Source organism: Thamnophis sirtalis, unplaced genomic scaffold (genome assembly GCF_051295495.1).
Source record: "Thamnophis sirtalis isolate CommonGarterSnake01/CBP01778 unplaced genomic scaffold, rThaSir2_p1.2 scaffold_1, whole genome shotgun sequence".
In the NCBI taxonomy this organism is placed as follows: domain Eukaryota; kingdom Metazoa; phylum Chordata; class Lepidosauria; order Squamata; family Natricidae; genus Thamnophis; species Thamnophis sirtalis.
The window spans coordinates 48,256,984-48,277,485 of NW_028261381.1; the positions used below are offsets into that span (position 1 = coordinate 48,256,984).

The 20,502-nt window shown below is 41.4% G+C and overlaps 1 protein-coding gene across 2 annotated transcripts in view; it reads left to right on the forward strand.

Annotated features, from left to right (window-relative positions):
- The window catches only part of ESYT3 (extended synaptotagmin 3), a 56,155-nt gene extending 35,755 nt beyond the window's left edge, over window positions 1-20,400 (forward strand). The window contains exons 12-23 of one of the 2 annotated variants that reach the window (XM_087711416.1): window positions 617-706; window positions 1,027-1,089; window positions 1,989-2,057; window positions 3,234-3,299; window positions 6,165-6,251; window positions 7,517-7,666; window positions 9,998-10,470; window positions 14,121-14,219; window positions 15,461-15,592; window positions 16,557-16,662; window positions 17,379-17,428; window positions 19,600-20,400. In XM_087711416.1, coding sequence (XP_087567542.1) covers window positions 617-706; window positions 1,027-1,089; window positions 1,989-2,057; window positions 3,234-3,299; window positions 6,165-6,251; window positions 7,517-7,666; window positions 9,998-10,470; window positions 14,121-14,219; window positions 15,461-15,592; window positions 16,557-16,662; window positions 17,379-17,428; window positions 19,600-19,636 — 1,422 coding nt within the window. In that variant the 3' untranslated portion in view covers window positions 19,637-20,400. Of the gene's footprint in view, window positions 1-616; window positions 707-1,026; window positions 1,090-1,988; window positions 2,058-3,233; window positions 3,300-6,164; window positions 6,252-7,516; window positions 7,667-9,997; window positions 10,471-14,120; window positions 14,220-15,460; window positions 15,593-16,556; window positions 16,663-17,378; window positions 17,429-19,599 lie in introns of those variants that run through there. The other variant, XR_015696123.1, reaches the window with a different exon arrangement.
- The last annotated feature ends 102 nt before the right edge of the window (window positions 20,401-20,502 follow it).

The window sequence follows — 20,502 nt, forward strand, 5'->3', positions numbered from 1 at the left end:
GGTCCTCTGGTCCAACCCACTGCTTAGGCAGAAAACCCAATACCAATGTTGGTGAACCTTTTTGGTGCCGAGTGCCAAATGGGGAGTGTGCATGGGCCTGGGGAAGCACCCAAAACCAGAAGAGCAGCTCCTTGGCATGCATGCATGGGAGCACTGGAAACTGGTATTTCCAATTTCTGGCGTGCACATGTGCACTGGTCACCTGGTCTTCTGGTTTCTGGCATGCAAAGACTAGCTGGCCCGTGTGCATACATGTCCCGGAAACTGGAAGCTCAACTTCCCAGCCCGCACATGCGCATTAGGGAGCTACTCTTTCAGTTTCTGGCACTCCCCCACACGCAAACACCAGCTGGTCAGCATGCTTGTGCATGCCAGAACCTGGAAGAGCAACAGGTGACAGCTGGCATGCCTGGAGAGATGGCTCTGTGTGCCACCTCTGGCACATGTGCCATAGGTTCACCATCATGGCACTATACCATTGTATATCATCTCAAAGCAGGTCCCATAAAATATCAAGATAAATGAGTTCCTCAATTTGTCCTTGAAAATAGGTCAAAATAAAGATGCAATGTATGTTTATTTCTGGCACTGATGTGGTTTCTTTCTTTTTGTGAAGTGGTTTCCCTTGAGCAAGATAGAAAGTGGGCATGTCCACTTAAAGCTTGAGTGGTTTTCTCTGGTCACCAATCAAGAGAAACTTAGTGAGGTGAGTACTTTCTGGGACTTGAGAAGAAATATATGCTGCAAAAACAACTGAAAGAATTCAGAACATAGGGAATAGCCCAGTGTGTCTGTCATCTTGTGTAATTTCTTCCAAGAGCTGTATTTAAAACATCACTATAGCATATACAGTTGCATTGATTGGGCAGGATTTGCATCTCTGTGAAGTTTGGGGTAATATCACACCATTGTGTGAATACAATGCTTGCATTACCCTCCAGTTAGTAGGGGATGGAGGAGGGCCTTGAAATATTTGCAGTGGTTCACAAGTGTATATTATTTTTTTGTGCAATTGTTTGTTTGTAGGGTAGGAATGGTCTTGCCACCGGAATGCTCATCGTGTATTTGGACAGTGCTTTAAACCTTCCTGTAAGTAAACCAAATAAATAGCATTTCCACATATTCTCAGGCGACACCAACATAAATGTTTACATGTTTAGTATGCTCGCTATTTGTACAAGTTTGAAGTGGCAAAGCACACCTATATATCTGACATAGGTTTGATGCCTTGCCCAGTCAAAATTGGATAGAATGCATGGCACATATGCCTGTGTAACAAATAACAATGTTGTGGGTATATTACAGTTGGAAATCAGGGTTCCCAAAGCAGAGAATCAATGGTATCTGATTAGCAGGACAAGATAGATGAAAAGGCTGCAAAGTATTATGAACTGATAACTTTTCCCCTTTTCTAAGCTTTATATGTTTTTCAGAGATTCCTCCTGATGTTGTCGATTTATCACTCCCTGCATAAAATGATCATGCTACCTGGGACTGCTATTAGTTGTATTTCAGCAACTTCAAAAAAGTCACAGGTTGCCTATTTTGTCCACAATTTATTTAAACAGTCTTGGATCTCCCATCTTATTGGCATCAACCATTTGCTGTTTTCTTTCATTGGTAGAACAACTTTTTTCCTACTAGGTGTTTATCCATGCTAATTTTTTTTAGCTATCTTTTAAGATTTTCATTTCTGGCAACATTAGTACATCTTTCGTTCCTGATTAATTAGCCTGTCTTGGACTGCCCTTCAATTGATTTACTAACTTTGAAAACATATTAAGTTGAAAAGGGTGAAAATAAACTAAAAGCAGCAGAAACTAAAACAGGGCCAAAAAAACAAAAAGCCAATCAACTGAGATAAAACAGATCAGATAGAAAATAGTCCTACATAAATCTTAGGTAAGACTTCTGGGAGAAGCAGTCCTACATTGCATGTCACTTAATTTTCTGAAACTCTTTTCATTCAAAATCCTTTCCTAATGTAGAAAAATCAATTGGAATATTCCAATGGTGAATATGGAGCAAAGAAATACAGAAAAGACAGATATCTCAAGGTAAATATATATTATTTCTGAATGGGTATTGAACTGAATATATTGAGGAATTAATATATGCTAAAGATTTTTTTAAAAGAAAAGGGTACTAAATGCAAAAACTTCCAAATACACTCTCAATGCCAAGATTTGTGCAAAGTAGAAATACAAGAGATTAGCTACGTGATGGATATAATGTTTGGTACAGCATCAGGCAAAGATTTCAGTTCTGAGCCAGCCAATCCACTGGCTGAAAAATCTAATCTCAACAACTAGCTAAACCAAGTTGTAAGCATCCTTCTGAACAGATGACCTACTTACCTGTCATTGTTGGCTAAGTGAAGCTAACTCTCAACCCAGCTAAATTGGGCGGAACTGTTAATCTGCTCGTCTCCCTGTTTGACCTTGAGTTAAATGGTCAAAAGGGGCAAGTTGACCTCAGTTGCACCATAAATAGACTGGAACCTTTCCATTTCATATTACATATTTGAAATACTGTATTTTTCATTCTATAAGATGCTCCTGACCATAAGACTAACCTAGGTTTAGAGGAGGAAAACAAGAAAAAGAATATCTGACTCTGCTCCCAACATCCATTTGGTATTCATCTGGCTAGCATCTTTGTACCAAACAGCCTGCCTCCTCTGTGTCTGCTGCCTCTGCCAGAGAACGCTGGAGCCTTTACCACCGAGCAGCTGATCGGCAGTTGGATTGGCCTCCCAGAATACTGCCGATCAGCTGTTCCAGGTGGTAGGGATCGCTGCCAACATTCGCCGCTGCTGCCTGTCACCCATATTCACTCAGATGCACAGAGATTTCCACTCACTTTTGGGAGGAAGAAAGGTGCGTCTTATGGAACCAAAAATATAGTAAATGTATAAATGAAGCACAGCATGTAAAAACAATGTTGAAATAAAGATTAGGCAATCTTTATTTATTTATTTGTATTCCTGCCTCCATTATTTTTATAAATAACTCAAAGCAGAAAACAAGTCCAACATATATTTGGGGTGGCCAAAGACAAATGCTGAATAACATGTAAATACTAAATTCTGACTTATGTCTAGGCTTTTAACCCTTCTTCCAATCTTTTTAAAACAATCGAGTAAATGTTATATCCTTTCTCTCTTTTAATTTTCTTGTGAATGTTATCTTGCTATTAATATTGCCTTTTATTTCAAAATTGTAACACAACAGAAAATAGAAAGAGAACCTTCTTCCTTTGTCCTGCTCACAGTGGGCAACAAAACTCACAAAAGCAAGGTAATAGACATCAACTTCTTTTTCATAAGGTAAAATAGAGTTTGAGATAACTACATCCTGAAAAATTGTTTCAAAAGTATCCAAAATGTTTTTTAAGATAAAAGAAAGATTGGGGAACCTGAATAGCCCAATAGCCTAAGTAGCATGACCAAAACCGAGGAATACTGCAAGATGGAGTTCAGATTTCTAAAGTTCAAGGCAACAGAAAACATACAAATGCTTGGCCTACTATGGGGTACATTAGTATCTGAGGATAGGGTTATTGCTTTAACCAATATCTCCATGTTGAGGTCATTTTTAATCATAAAAAAGAAAGAAAGAAAGAAAGAAAGAAAGAAAGAAAGAAAGAAAGAAAGAAAGAAAGAAAGAAAGAAAGAAAGAAACTTTATAAATAAATAAAATAACCCTTCTGCTTTATTTTAAGTAATTTTGCAAGAAGAGATTGGATGAGATCCTGTGAAGCACACAGCCACCATGGATTAAAAGAATACACTTGCTATGCTTTTTTTAAAAAAAAAGCTCAATGTTTCTCAAATGGCGTAGCAAGGTGACATCTTCAGAGGTTTCTACTTTGAACCCAGATGATTGAATGCTTGAGGCTGCTGGACTGCATTTACATCCGCTGAGAAGTTTTGAAAAAGACCCTTCAAAAGTGCTCAGTGGATGCAAATGCAGCCACATAGCCTCAAGCGTCCTACTTAAAGCCCAAATATTTTTACTGATGTGAAAAATAATAAAGAGAAGAGGAAGGAACTTGGTATTGAATCAAATACCAAATATATGAACTGTAAAGAACCTGAATATAATGCCACTCCACTGTATGAATACTATTGGATCTCAGTATAGTCACTTGGCAAATATTTGATCACCTTTCCCACACGTGTGGTATTCATCTATAAATAGATGTGGTACACTTGTCTCAATGGTGCTTTTTTTCAAACAACAACTGGTCTTCTTTTTTTCTTGAGGAAGAAAATCATCTTTTGCTTCTCATCCAAGAAGCTTTGTCGGTTCTGGCAGGATGGTGGGGTGATGGAAGGATTAGTTCTGACAGGATTGAGGGAGGGGGATTGGAAAGATCATATTTCTTTGTAGTCATCTGGTCGTTAGCACTCTCTCTGAGAGTTCTTGAAGCCAATTGAGGAAGAGTACTAATGATCATATGACTGCAAAGAAACATACTCTTTCCAACACCTGCCCCCCATCCTGTCAGAACTAATCCTTCCATCACTCCCACCATCCTGTCAGGACCAATGAAGCTTCTTGGATGAGAAGCGAAATGCCGTCATCTTCTTCCTCAATGAAAAAAAGTCCAGTTTCCACTTGAAAAAAAGCACCCTCTGAGACAATTGGATGACTGAGAATGCTTTCCCTAAGCTCCATTTTGAGAGCTGCTAGTACATCCAAGCATTAATTACTGAGGTCCTTGATTTCCCCCAATTGAATTTGACATGGTAGACAGGGATCTGTACCCCTATGCAGGAAGAAGGTGACTGAAAATCCTGTCTGGATTGTATGCTGGGAGTAGATTATAACCAGCCTGTCAAAACCTGAGCTGTTCTTTGGAAACAGCTTTTGATGTAGCAAATTATCATTCCTAAAGGAAACACCCTATTGCTCCATTTTAAATTCAGGATTAATTGATCCAGTCTCAGGATCAACTGTGGGCTTGTTCATTGTGTATTTAAAACCTCTGCACCAGGAGCAAAATTCTTCCTGTTCCCTCAGGGTCAAAGTAAGTCACCTTGCTCAGAACGTCAATTACACAAGGATTACTCAATTGACAGATTTCAGCATGAATATTTAATACAGGTAGTCCTCAACTTACAACCACAAATGAGTCCAAAATTTATGTTGCTAAGTGAAACATTCGTTATGTGAGTTTGCCCCACTTTACGATCTTTCTTGCCATAGCAACTAAGTGAATCACTGCAGTTGTTAAGTTAGTAACACAGTTGTTAAGTAAATCTGGCCTCCCTGTTGACTTTGCTTGTCAGAAGGTCACAAAAGAGGATCACGTCATCCCGGGACACTGCAACTGTCAGAAACTCAGAACTTTGATGCTGCAATGGTCATAAGTGGTCATAAGTCATAAATCACTTTTTTCAGTGCCATTGTATCTTAAAATGCTCACTAAACAAACTGTTGTAAGTCAAATACTACCTATATTCTATTGTGGTGTGGGCCTCCTAGATAGAAAACAATTTTTTGAATAGTTCTGGTGAAAGAAAATGAACTGGAAGTCAGGGTGATTGATACATAAAGCTGGAGTCATGTTTCCTTTGGGTCAGGGGTGAAATGCTACCAGTTTGGACCGGTTCGCCCGAACTGGTAGTAAAAATTGCTACTGGTTTGCCCAAACCAGTAGTAAAAAATGCTACCAGTTCGGGCAAACCGGTAGCTCCGATGATCAGCTGTGTTACAATCAGCTGTGCCGCGTAATATCGCACGGCAGAGCTGATTGTTGTATAGCTGATCATTGGAGCTACGCGGTAGCACCTGCAGTGTGCATGCAGTGAACTGGTAGCAGACTTCAGAGCATTTCACCCCTGCTTTGGGTAGTACAAATTCCAGATGTTGTTAAACTGCAACTCCCAGCACTCCTCCATATAGGCCGTACTGGCAGACACTCATAGAGTTGTAATTCAGTAAATCTTGGAAACCAAAGGTTCCATCCTGTTAGAGAACAGCTCTGTACAGTTTGAACTAGGTCTCACTGAACCCAGGAAAACTGAGTTGATTTGAATGCAGGATAGAGCAATTCTAATCCATTTCTAATTAGATGTATGCCTTTGTGAACTGGTTTGGAGCCTAAACCTCTTTGATCTAATGTCTAGATGTCAATTCTGGTTTCTTTTTCTTCAGACTTGTAATTTCACTAAAGATCCTGCGTGGAGGCAGGCCTTCACTTTCTTTGTCCATAGTGCTCCATCTCAGTCTCTTCATTTGGAGGTCAGTTTGTTTTCTTCTCTCCTTAATAACATTGCAGAACTGGGATTTATAGATCTACACTCATGTCCATCACTTGCAGTTATAGCAAGAGAGAAGGTGACTGTTGGGCTGGAGGGAGGATTCTCCCCCCACAGGAATCTGACCAAAATTCAAGATATTGCTCAGTTTGTCTGGCAGTGCCAGTGAATCTCAAACGTACTGCTTCCAATGGATTGACTGGTTAATTTGTTATTTATTTATTTAATGGATGGTGCTCAGTAGAAAAAACATTTATAGATTAATCATTTATAGTAAAGTATTAAAAGATATACCTGATTGATTTGACAGGATATTCCAAAATACAGACATTCATTTATCCATTTGGTCTCCTCTTATTGTGTTTTTTTTGGAGGGGGTGCGGAATATGCATTATTGATACATTTGGAAATGTTTTTAATGAGCACACTTCCAGCCAACAAGGCAGAGTGAGCCACACCATATTCTATGGCAACAGTCCCAACCTTTCTGGCACTGGGGACAGGTTTCGTGGAAGACAATTTTTCTGTGGACCTGGGGGCGATGGTTCCACTCACAACCTAAATCCCACACATGTGCAGAGGAAGTTTCACTTGCTTGCCCACCACTTGTGCAACCCAGTTCCTAACAGGCCTTTGACCGATAGTGGTACACAGCCTAAGGTTAGGGACCCCAATTCTATAGGACCTATTGTAAATCTGGGTCACCTATGAAAACATGGATCAATTTTACAAATAACTCACACTACTATGTATTATTAAGTGCAGAGTTTGAGTCACTTTTGTGAAAATGTAAGTTGCAGCATCTAAAATACCATGTGGCACTATGGCCCGCCCCCAGTCTTATTTGGGGAATATCAATTAGTCTTGTTTTTTAAAGCTTTTCTTCCAGTGTCTTCAAGCCTTATATTGAAGGAATGAGCTGTTAAGTCAGCTTTGAATGCCTTGATAACAGCTCAGATATAATTGATTCTGCCCTTATTATTAGAGCTCTCCCACCATGACCATTAGCTTTTCTTCATCCATTATAAAAGATAATGTAGTCATTTCCCATAAAGAGGTTTAAATGGCTGCCATTAATTGGTGAATTTCCTTTCAATATATCTTGTCTCAATGCTCCCATTTGAAATGGACAAATTGCTGCTGATTCACATAATGGCGGTGTACGTAATCTGAAAGGGGAAGGTTTAAATCACTGCCAAGAGTCACTTGTCTTGCTTATTTGTACTGCCTCTGTTTTCCTTGTTCTAGATCAAAGATAAGGAGAAGGAGAATGCCCTTGGGACTTTGGTGATTTCCCTTGCTCGCTTATTAAAGAACCCTGAGATGACACTTGAACAAAATTTTCAACTGGATCATTCTGGTGTGGACAGTTCTATTAAGCTGAAAATTGTCCTGAAAGTAAGCTTAGATTTCTTCTGTTTTCTTTTTTTCCCTCCCATTATAATTTTATCAGTTTTTGTGGAAAACTTTTCTGTGTGTCCGTGAAATTAATATTTTTTCCTACGAAGTAAGAGATGGTGGTGGCCATATCATAAAATTTAATATACTAATAATTTGACTAAATATGTCTTCTAAGGATAATGAGTCTTGGAGAACTACACTGAAACCAAACTTACATCATATATAGGCCTATATTATCCATGCCAAGTGGATTATGAATTTTAATGCTTCAAAGGTATCTCTTGATCTTGCCTCTTTATATTAATGTAACCCTATATAGGTGGAGTATTTGTTTATAACTAGGATGGCATGTTAGTGGCTGGTAGTTCTTCCCTGGGTCTTATGGAACACTTTCCATCTGAAGTTATTTCAGTAACTGATGTTAGTTTTACACACAAGCAGTTATTCTGAATAAATTTATAGTAATTTTTAATTAAAAACAGATTTTTTTTCTGAACCTTGGCTTAATTAGAGATTGAATGTAATTACTGCATTAATTCCTACATGCATGAATGGTTTTTTTTTTTAACTGAATGTATTTTGTGGTTATTCATGAGCAAAACTGGGCTAAACTACAACAATACCTAGTCCTAGAGAGCTATATTTTCCTATAACGTGCTAGATTTGAATGTTTATTGGTGTTTGTCTTCCTTCCAAGACTGTCATTCCTTTCTATTTCTAATAAATACATATTAATTCTATAAATAAAAAGACCGGTTGGAGGAGGAGAAGCAGAAATTAAAGGAACACTTAAGCGTCCTATATCCTCACCACCACTAACATTTTAAAGAGTAAGATACTGCATGTCTGAAGTGCACCCTAAATCTTTTGACACCCAGAGCCCAAAAAGATGATCATTGGGGGCATCTTAGTAATAAAACGAATAGTTGGCTGCAGAGCTTCCACGTTGTGTGTGGAAAACAGTTTTTTAAATCAAGTGAATGATTAATTTCAAAAATGAATTTCTTATCTTGACTATATACACCACCACATTGCTATATTTTAAAATATAAAAATTTCTTTTCCATGTGATGGATTTTGGACTTTGAAAGAGTAGCTAGGGAGTTTAGGAACAGAAGTCTCATGGATTTTCAAAGGAATAATCTTAGGTGGATATGTGATACATACATTTCCAACATACAGTATAATTTGCATTCTTTCCCAAGTGAGCAATTAAATGGAAATTGGTTTGAACCAACAACACATACACACCTGGGTCCAAATGATTTCTGGGTTTATTTGTATGCTACAAATTATACAACAGTTTAAATTTATCTCACTTTCACTCTCAGTAAAATAATTCCAGCTGTTGCTAATAAAATTCATAAATGGGAAGGATTATGGCAACACCAGTTTCTACGGTAATAGAAGAGTTGCTGGTATCAATACAGAATCAAGGCAAAATTCTCTAAAAATATCTGATGAAATAAGTACGACATCTTTTGCAAGCAAATATCTGCCTGAAAACATATCATTTACTGTAGGTATAGATATTGCACTAAAATAACAAAAAACACCTTCATTATAAACAACAAAAAGCTATGTAAATAGTACATAAGATTAAACAGTAATGGATGTATGTAGACAACAGCCTTTGTACAAGTGCAACAATGAGGGTAAATGACAATGTTAAGCAGTAAACACAGCACATGCTACAGTATATTTCATAGTCATATGTTGGACATAGGAATCTTGTGATTTTTCAGTCATTGTGTTCACTGGAGAGTTGTTACCTCCCCTTTTCCAGAATCAGCAGTAAAAGGCCTTTCATTTCGTAGCTAAATTGACCAGAATATGGTTAGACAAAATTTTGCCTTTAGACAAGGATGTACAGTTATTTCAGACTGAAAAAACTTGGTCCTTGAATGGGGTTTCTGGACTGAATTAACAGCGGATATTTGTTATGTGTTGGTGTCTCATGGCTATTTCATGTTGTTTATACTTTAGCTTATTGTTTTATTTTGGTTTTAATTGCTAGCCACCCAGAGTCATGCATTTGAGATGGGTGGCAATGCGGAAGGAAGGAAGGAAGGAAGGAAGGAAGGAAGGAAGGAAGGAAGGAAGGAAGGAAGGAAGGAAGGAAGGAAGGAAGGAAGGAAGTCCATAATGCAATACATTCATAAGGCCAAGTCAGAAACTACATGTTATTTATAATTAATATAATTGCATGCTATATATTTAACAGTTTTTGCATATTCTCTCACTGAGCATTAATAATTTGGTAGCAGTTTTGAAGGGATTCTAAAGAGTCTGGTTTGTTTAAATAAACAAAATGATTTTCTGCCTTAGGCTCTGGACATAGAGGTCCCTGATTCAGAAAACACTAATAATGGGGCTAATGCCTTAATACAAGTTCCTGCCTCAGTCCCAGAACCGAACGAGGACCAAAACAAGGCACAGCTGCCACCACCTCGTCCTCCTCCTCCTCCACCACCACCACCAGAAGAAGTGCCCAAGGCAGTCCAAGGGAACAAAGAATCTGATGTTCCTGAATGTAAAAGTGACAAAGTGGACAGCAATGCTAAACTTAATGGAAATGAAAAACTGTCAGAGCCCATTGTCATAGAGGCAGTTGCTGGAATCAATGAACAAGGAGGTACAGGTGGCTTGGACCCCAAGTCCTTGACACTTCCAGAGACCACTAGAGTGCCCCTAACATTACCAGCTCTGCAGAGACTCCAGATTGCTCCCAGCCTCGCATCTTTAGGCACAGAAGCCTCTTCAATCATGGATATAACTTGCAGCAATCTGAACCTCAATAAGTAAGTCAGACTGAACATTAGCTGGGTATTTTATTTCACAATTATATTTGGTAACACAAAACTGACCTACCTAGCCCAAATACTTACTTCACTCTTTCCTTAATTGTTTATAGTATTGAAAATAGATAGGGTGAACTCTGTATGCTTGAATATTTGTACTTAATTTATAGATGTGCACTATAGAAAATTTGAGGTTCCTACCAGTAGCTAGGTCAACTCAAACTCTCATATGAAAGAGTTTGCATTTCTTAAGATCTGGGTTTTGGCTAGAATACAACTGGGCAAGGTTTTGTTGACAGAGGCCACACAATGTAGTTTTTGTGGGGAAAGAGCTGCAATGGATGAAAGTATGATATAGTGAGTGGGACATGTATTACATATATACATGGAAGGAGCTAGTATTTTGCTTGTGTTCTCTGGGAAATAAGTCTTTTATTATAATTTTCAGGTACTTCCCCCTGAAAATTAAGGAAAAGCAATAGTGCTTTGGAAGAAGGTCTTCAAGAATCAGAGTGGTTATTTCAGGAAGACATCAGCTGCTAGCTCGCTGGGCTGGCTCATCGTTCCATTCTATCCTACAAATTTAAGGCCCAGCCCAGCCTGCCGCTCACTGATTGGATTGGCCTGGACTCCCGCCAATCAGTGAACTGGCTGGGATGGAAAATTTTCAGCACGCCGCGTGCTGAAAATTTTCCATCCCAACCAGCTCACTGATTGCCTGGACTCCACTTAGCTTAGCACTCCTGCACGAGTCTCCATTTCATTTCGTCTTTTGTTTTGGTTGCAGCTGCGCTTACTCACTGGTGAGTAATCATGGAATGGATTGGTACTGGTGTGAATCGGGAGGCGCTGGGGGGAGGAGACAGCCCTCCTTCTCCCCCTTTGCAGAGTTCATTTCACCTCCTCGCGTCACAGCCAGCCCCTGTGCTGCGCCGCCACGGGAGGCAGAAGCTCCGGAACCGAGTGGAAGTTCTCTGCGCGAGTGAAACAGCCGCCGCCACTCGCGCAGAGAACTTCACTCAGTCATGGACTCACGGAGCTTCTGCCGGCGTGGCGGCGCCTGTGCTGAGCGGTTCCCAGCGACCACGCCGCAAGTCCGCGAGGCGTGGTTGCGTCCCGCTGCCCTCCCCTGTGGCTCTCCTGCGGCGGCGGCCGTTTCAGTCGTGCAGAGAACTTCCACTCGGTTCTGGAGCTTCTGCCTCCCATGGCGCCGCCCGGCAGAAGCCCCGGAACCGAGTGGAAGTTCTCTGCGCGAGGTGAAACGGCTGGCCGCTGCCTCGCTCTCCTGCAGCGGCGTCCATTTCAGTAGCACAGAGAACTTCCACACGGTTCCGGGGCTGCCGCCGCCCAGCAAAAGCCCCGGAACCGAGTGGAAGTTCTCTGCGTGAGGTGAAACGGCTGGCCGCCGCCTCGCTCTCCTGCAGCGGCGTCCGTTTCAGTCGCGCAGAGAACTTCCACTCGGTTCCGGGGCTGCCGCCGCCCGGCAGAAGCCCCAGAACCGAGTGGAAGTTCTCTGCGTGAGGTGAAACGGCCGGCCGCCGCCTCGCTCTCCTGCAGCGGCATCCGTTTCAGTCGCACAGAGAACTTCCACTCGGTTCCAGGGCTGCTGCCGCCCGGCAGAAGCCCCAGAACCGAGTGGAAGTTCTCTGCGCGACTGAAACGGCTGGCCGCCGCCTCGCTCTCCTGCAGCAGCGTCTGTTTCAGTCGCTTCCCTCGTCCATCTCGATTGCTGGAAGCAGTAACAAACAGCGCGTCCGCTCCGCCGTCAGCGCCCTGACAGCCACCCCAGCCGGCGGCTACCAGGACTCGCTGGAGTCAATTGCAAAACAGCGTTCAGCGCTTTGAGGACCTGAGGCATCTTGGGAAATACAGTTCCCTATCGGAAAGAATGGAATAGCTGCAAATTTGTAACAACAACAGAAGATAATAACTGAGTTTGATTTGCACACTGTTTTTTAAAAGTTAGATAAAGAAATTATGCTGTGAAAGCGACTAGAAAGCCTCCCCTCCCCTTCCTGTGTGCGAGAAAGGGAAGGAAGGAGGGAGGGGGGAAGGAAAAGAAGAAGGAAGGGGGGAGAAGATGGAAGGAGAAAAGATGGATGGAGGGAGAAAGAATGGAAGGAGAAGGAGGAAGATGGAAGAAGAAAGGAAGAAAAAGAAGAAGGGAGGGAGAAAAGAGGGAAGGAGGTTGGAAGAAAAGGGGAAGAGAGGGAAAGAGCAGAAAGACAAAGAGGATGAAGTTGATAGGCAAGAGGAAGGAGGAAGGAAGGAAAAAAGAAAAAGGGAGGGAGAGAGGAAAGAAGAAAAGATGGAACTAGAAAGGAAAGAAGGGAGGGAGGGAGGAAAGGGGAAGACAGGGAAAGAGCAGAAAGACAGAGAAGGTGAAGGTAGATAGGCAGAAGGAAGGAAGAAGGAAGAAATAGGAAAGGAGGGAAGGAGGAAGGAACAGAAGCGAAGAGGAAGAGAGAAATGGAAAGAGCAGAAAGACAGAGAAGGTAGATAGGCAAAAGAAATGAAGCTGAAAGAATGGAAGGAGGAAGGAAGAGAAAAGGAGGAAGGGAGTGAGTGAGGAAAGAAGAGAGGATGGAAGGAGAAAGGAAGGAAGAGAGGGAAAGAGCAGAAGACGGATAAGCTGAAGGTAGATAAGCAAGACGAATGAAGGAAGAAGTAAGGTGTCTCGAGGAGGGGGAAAACATTTAGTGACCAAAGTTACAATGGCATTGAAAAAAGTGACTGATGACCATTTTTCACACTTAGCGACCGTTACGACCATTTTTCACACCTAGCGACTGTTGCAGCATCCTCATGGTCACGTGATCAAAATTTTGTTTGGCAACAGATTCGTATTTATGCTGGTTTCAGTGTCCTGGGGTGACCTTTTGACAAAAAATAAAATTTTTAATCAAGCGCCCCCCCCCCCCGGTCAATGGTGTCCCTCTTTACCAATCTGAAAATCTGGTCACCTTAGTGTATCCTATATTTTTGTGCATAAGTGCTCTTAATATTCCATGGTTAGAATTTTACATATTACTTTATTTTACTAGGCTTGTATACTGTTTCAGTATTCAACTGAGTTAAAGTGTCTTACAATCAAATCATAAATAAGATTAAAAGAACAAAACTAAAAATGACCAGCAATATGCATAGTTAAATATTCCTATGCTGAGGAATCATGACCCATATACTATTAACACAGCAACAAATCCCTTTTAAATCCTTTTCTCTTCAAAGGCCTTTTGAAATATCCAGGTCTTAATTGCTTTTCTTAATATTAGAAAAATGTATACCACCGTGACTAAAGTTTTTCTTTTAATATTAGTTTAGTTTTGGAATATACTGAAATGCACTAGAGAGAGAAAAATTAATTCCCACAACTACCAAGAGGTATATCTTGGCTGAAATACAAAAAGCTTCCTTTGGGAAGTGATTTAAAGGCAGCTTCACTCCTGTACAATAAAATGCACAAGCATCTCTTTCTTTTCTCTTTCTAATGGTGTTGTTTTTTCCTCTAAAATCTGTTTATAATATCAAACAACAAAAAAGTTTAACTCTTCCATGGGATTAGACTTGAAGTTTGGCTTTGAAGCAAGCAGGAAGTAGTTGGCTGCTTCAGTCATGAACTTCCTTTAATAAAGCCAATTATCTTGCAGTGGGACACTTTCTGATGGAAGGTCTATGGGAGAGATTCACATCACTGTTCGGTATGCTTCCTTAAGGCAATCTCTCATTGTGTTGGTCAACTCATGCAGGTACAGTAATATTTAGCAATCCATCTATGTTTTTGTTCTGAGAGATATACTATTCTTTTTCATATTTGGATTTCCCTTAACACATCTTGGGTATAATGGCAATTATTTTACTTTAATCTTCGCTTAATGGAATGAATATATCCATAGCAGTTTCCCTTTCTAAATTTTCTAGATTGAATCCTCCAATCAGTCTGCAACTATTGTTGGCTGAACAGCTTGTTGTTATTTAAATTTATATTGTGCTCAACTCCCAACAATTCTAGGCCATTTACAAATTATCTAAAACATGAAAAACAAGACATGAAAAACAACAAGAAACAATGAAATTGGTAAAGATGGCAGAAAAATAAAGCAGATGGAAACCAAAGAAAGTAACCTGGGTTAAAAGGAGGCTTCAATCATCCCCATCAAAGGCTTGAGCGAAGAGCCACATCTTCTGGGCCTTTTGAAACACCAACAAGTGGGGGCATTCAGATCCCAAGAGAACTTCAATCCAGAGGTTCTCTGTGCAGTGACAGAGAAGGTGCACTTCAGGCATAGCGTAATTGAAAGATCCTAGAATGCACCTATCCTGCAAGATCAAATTGTCTGGGCAGATATTATGGGAGACAAAGGGTCCTTCGTGTTACCAGACCCCATGCCCCATAGGGCTTTATAAGTAAGAAGCAATACCTTGAATTGTACCTAGAAGGAAACAGCAGCCAGCGTAGCTCACAAAGCAGAGGTATCATGTGGGCATAACTGCATTCTAGTCAGTGGTGGGTTTCAATTCATTTTGCTACCACTTGGCTCATGCGTGCACTGCATGCGACACTTCTGCACATGTGCAGAAGCATCCGGGTGGGTGGGCGGAGCCTCTCACCGCCACCACTACCAGTTCGTCCAATCCCGGGTGAACCAGCAGAAACCCACCTTCGATTCCGGTCCAGTTGAAGCTTCTGGGGTTTTTCCCCATGTAATTGCATGCATATGTCCACTGAAAAACTCTTCTAAACTGGGTTCCTGATTGTTCAGAAAACTGCAAGTACTGGACCTTTTATATATTTCAATTCAATCCAGCTCAACTTTAGTAGCAATTCTATCGTAAAAATAGCCTATTATGGACAAAGATCCTCTAAGTTTTTGTTGCTGTTGCTGCTGTTGTTCAAATTCAAGAAAAAGGTTAACCTGACTGAATCTTTCCTTCAGAAGTTTTTCTCAGTCTGTTGATTGTAAATATGCTACCATTTTCTACCCATAAGAAATTTACTGCCATGCTCTCGGCATGGAGCATATCCATATGTTCGCATCTACTTGCTCCCAGACAAAAGATGGATAACCCGAAGAAGAACTACTGTGAAAAAAAGAACACTGAATCCTCGGTACGATGAGAAGTAAGTAAATGCTGTAATGACATTGCTTTCTGCTGAGGCCTAGATGTTGCACCTGATATCCCCATAATGGTAGTCAAAAATATGCAATACTCATTAGGTGACGTAATTAGAGCTCAATTTAAGTTTTACTTTATTGTTAGGGTCACAGCTTTTCTCTGGCACCGTTTTCAAAACATCCAGTCCTAGGTGCACCATACATATCACCCGTGATTCTTAGATGCAAAAAGGATTTGGAGTCACTTATTGCCTTTCGGCTTGAGAAAGAAAGATCACTATCTACAGCAGTGTTTCTCAACCTTGGCGACTTTTAAGTCCTGTGGACTTCAACTCCCAGATTCTGGGAGTTGAAGTCCACAGGACTTAAAGTCGCCAAGGTTGAGAAACACTAATCTACAGATTGTGCAGTAATTAAGTAAATGAAAATATGACCTTTATAATTCCACTTTCTATAATCTCAAATTTTGAATTTGAGAAATAAAAAAAGCCAGCTGGGTGACTTTGGGCCTGTTAGTCTGTCTCAGTCCAACACCACAGGGCTGTTGTGGAGAAAATAGGAGGAGGTAGGAATATTACGTTTGTTCACCGCCTTGAATTATGTATAAAAAAATAAAGGTAGAATATAAATAAACAGAAATATATTGTATAAAAAACCAGAACTTTAAGAGCAAGCAGCAGGCAAGTGTGCATGGGCATGCAAAGCTCTATTTATGTGAGTGCAGCCCATGCACCTGCCATTCACATGGAACCATCCCCTCTCCATCCTGCCAGTCCCCCAATCCAGAAAGCTTGTGGAATGGCTGCATTAGAGCAGTGGTTCCCAAACTTGGCAACTTTTAAGACTTGTGGACTTCTGCTGGCTGGAGAATTCTGAGAGTTGAAGTCCACAAGTCTTAAAGTTGCCAAGTTTGGGAACCACTGCATTAGAGGATTGTTATTTATATAGCATTTTTTTTCATACATTTAGATTTGAATTTAATGACACCTTGGAAGACATTAAGAAACGAGCCTTAGATGTAGCTGTGAAAAACAGAAAGTCACTTATTTCACATGAAAGGAAAGAACTTGGAAAGGTAAGATCCTCTTTAAAAGATGCTATTCACATCTTCCTGTGGATTTACTTCCTCCACCCTTATACACTTGAAGAAAGAACTTGCCATACAAATTATTTTGGCAATAACTATGGATTGCTCTATAACTTCAAAATGTTGCTACTCTCTAGAGCAGGGGTCCTCAAACTTTTTAAACAGGGGGCCAATTCATGGTCCCTCAGACTTTTGGGGGGCAGGACCAGCTGGATGGGCATGGCTAGGTGGTCATGTGACTGGATGGACGTGGTCAATTTAGCAGTCCAAACAATACACACAAATTAAACTTTGTTTTGCTCTCTTGAGGCAAAAAAACAAACCTCCCAAGGACTCCACACATCCCATTTTTGGCCTTCCTTGCCTCCAGTACCTCTGTGCTGCCCAAAAATGGGCCCATTTTTTGGCCTCCAGAGACCTCTGCACGTCCTGTTTTTGGTCTCCCCGGCCTCCAGAAGGCGGGTAGATTAATGGCTTCGGCAGGCAGTATCAAGCCCATGGGCTGTAATTTGATGACCCCTGCTTTAGATGAAATGTTTTTTAAAAATACAAAGAGGCAAACAGTAAATAGCAGTACTGTGTTATGAACTGGCTAGGCAGTTTATATGTGGAAATATACTTTATACTTTATTTTTTAAAACCCTGTACTTGTAACTCTAATATTTAATTAAGCAGCTTAACAGTTCTGACTTTTCTTTTTAAAGGTGCTGATTGACTTATCAAAGGAAGATTTAGTCAAGGGATTCTCCCAATGGTATGTTTGGATGGTCAGCATGTAAAAAGGTAGCAATGCAACCTATCAAGTTGGGCTAGATGCAATGAAAGGATTAACTCTTAGAGCTGGATAGTGCAGAATGGACTGAGCAGAAGAAATAATAATTGCTTGTTTCAAATATGAGTTCCTCTCCCTCCTAAAAGAGGCAGTGGAAAATCTAGAGAGAATTTCACTTCATATGTTTAGGCTGTGCTTTACAATATTCCACCCCTTTGCTTTCTGTAGAATTCAGCAATCACTCAAATTGCAATCTTGCTATCTGTTTAATTTTGCTATTGAGAGGAATGTTAAGATCACTGTGATAACTGGCCAGTCAGTATTCGTCCAAACAAGTTTTTAATACCAACACATGAGAAATTGAGTAGCTGTGTGATTTAGTAATTGTCTTCTGGATAAACCAAGAAATGATGGCTTGAGTACTAGTTAGATGTGGACTTGGTCCCACAGCTATGCTGCTATCACCATTGTCAATTTTAAAAACTTGATTTCATAAAATAGGGAGAAAACAAAAGTAACACCGAAAAATATGAAAAGGCCACAGATTTCTTTTTAGTCACTCTGAACGTTTTGCTTTCAAACAGCCTAAGAATGGTGATGCAACATTTTGAATATTTTAGGTGATTTAAGTGATTCTAGCAAAAGATCCTGGAACTACAGTGTTTCCCCGAAAATAAGACAGGGTCTTATTGTCTTTTGACCCACAAAATATGGCTTGGGACTTATTATCAGGGGAGGGCTTATTGTTTTGGGGTTGCTGGGCAGTTGCTCCATTGCGAGCGGGCTCCCGAACAGCCAGGCACAGCCTCATGGGTGAAGCAGCCATGAGGTGACCACGCTCACAAGCAGCTGCTTGGCAAACTCCCTCTCCAGACGGGCAGAGTGCCATTCACTGTCCTAGGGGATATCCCTAAGGTGCCAAGCCACGTGGCCCTCTGCTCGCCCCCCAGCTCCTGTGGCTTGGTACATTCGGGATACCCCCTAGGTCAGTGCATGGAGCTCTGCCTGGCTGGAGAGGGTGGTTGCGCGAGCCTGTTCTGCCCCCAGCTCGCATGCCTCCCAGCCTCACCATGCCCTGCAGGGCCAGGGCACTGCCACCGACACGCTTTGAGCATAACTTCTTCTCCAGCTTCCAAACTCCAGAACTCGGCTTCCGATTCTTCCAGCAACGGACACTCTAGGAGTGCGTTCTATGGTTGTGGGCCTTATGGCAGCCGGCCGGAAGCTGGAAGAATTGGAAGCCGAGTTCCGGAGTTTGGAAGCTGGAGAACAAGTTTTGCTTGAAGCGCAGTGGCAGCAGCAAAAGCGGCGGTGGCACCCTGGCCCTGCAGGGAGAGCTGGGCCAGGGTATGGTCAGGCTGGGAGGCATGCGAGCTGGGGGAGGAACAGGCACTTGCGCAGCCACCCTCTCCAGCTGGGCAGAGCTCCATGCACTGACCTAAGGGGTATCCCGAATGTGCCAGTGGGAGCTGGGGGGTGGGCAGAGCACCATGTGGCTTGGCGCCTTAGGGATACCCCCTAAGCCAGTGAATGGCGCTCTGCCCGGCTAGAGAGGGGGTTTTCCGGGCAGCTGCTCATGAGCATGGTCACCTCATGGCTGCTTCATCCCTGAGGCTTTTCCTGACTCTTTGGAAGTCTGCTCGCAAGGGAGCAGCTGCCTGGCAACTCCCCCCTCAGGCCAGGCAGAATGCCACTCCCCAACCTAGCAGTATCCCGAAGGCAGCAAGCAACATGAGTACCTTTTTCCCGCCCCTGCCCCCACGGCTTGTTGCCTTGGGGAGACCGCTAGGTCAGTGAGCAGTGTTCTGGCTGGCTGTGGGGGGGGGGGGGGGGGGGTTGTCCGTGGGACTTATTTTCAGGGGGGCTTATATTTTTGCCCACACGAAAAAAATGGCAAGGCCTTAGTTTCAGGACAGGTTGTATTTTGTATTTTCGGGGAAACATGGTAGGAAGCGGTATCTAGAAAACTGTTTTTAAGATAACTAGACCAATACAGTCATTTAATTGTGCTTTATTCAGCTGATAATTTCACCCTCACACTGCCAGATAATGCAATCACATCTAGGTCAGACGAGATGAATTCCATTGGGATAGCTAGCTAGTTAGTGGAGGAGTATCTGTCTTAACTCATCATACCACTTTTTTTTTAATAGGTATCAGTTGACAGTAAATGGACAGCCCCAGAGTTGATTCCATCACATCTGATCAACAGCACTTCATGTATATTTAGAACTTTGAAGGCCGCTATAAGCTTTTGTAAATGTTTATATTTCAGTAATGCTTAACTTATTTAACACATTACTATCAATTTCTTAAAATTCTGACTTTTTCAAGGGATGAATTTGGCATCATCCTGCATTTAACTTTTAACAGCAAAGTTTGTAATAGTAAATGCGTACTTGAGTTCTCCAATTGATTGACCAAAGACAGGTGGCATCCTGAGGCAGACGGTTCCACTTTCCATATTCTCAGGCTCTACTGACCAAGCACTCTTTGTTGCTGCCTAGTTTTTCCTCCCAGCTCCATCCCATCACATAAAGTGCCACAAGTAAACGAGGGTCCACATCATTTTGAAATCACATTGATGGGTGTGCTAATTTTGCTTACAGAACATACTTTTTTTTAGCCTGGATTAAACCCTCTTTTTCTAGGACGTGAAGAGATAAAAAAAAACCTTCATCCCTGCAACTAGAGTCCTTCAAGCAACATTTCCTCACATTTCATTGAATCCTGTTCTAAGGGATGCTCTGATTCTTTTTGAATGATCCAAAGGGTTAAGGAAAGGGGATGACTGACAAAAAGGCCAATGCTCTAGTATCTAATCATTGCCTTAAATTTTGTACATAAAACAGACCATGTTTTACATTATTTATGCCAAAGAATCTAATCCAGAAGCTGTTTGTCTAAATTACAGATGTAATGTGCTTTTAAGGAATAAACTAAGTTATGATATAGTAGCTGCTTATGAGTTATTAACTACCAATATTCTATTCATTAATACTCCTCATTAATCAGCTTTGAAAACTTGGTTCCTATGATATTGAAAGCAAATAACA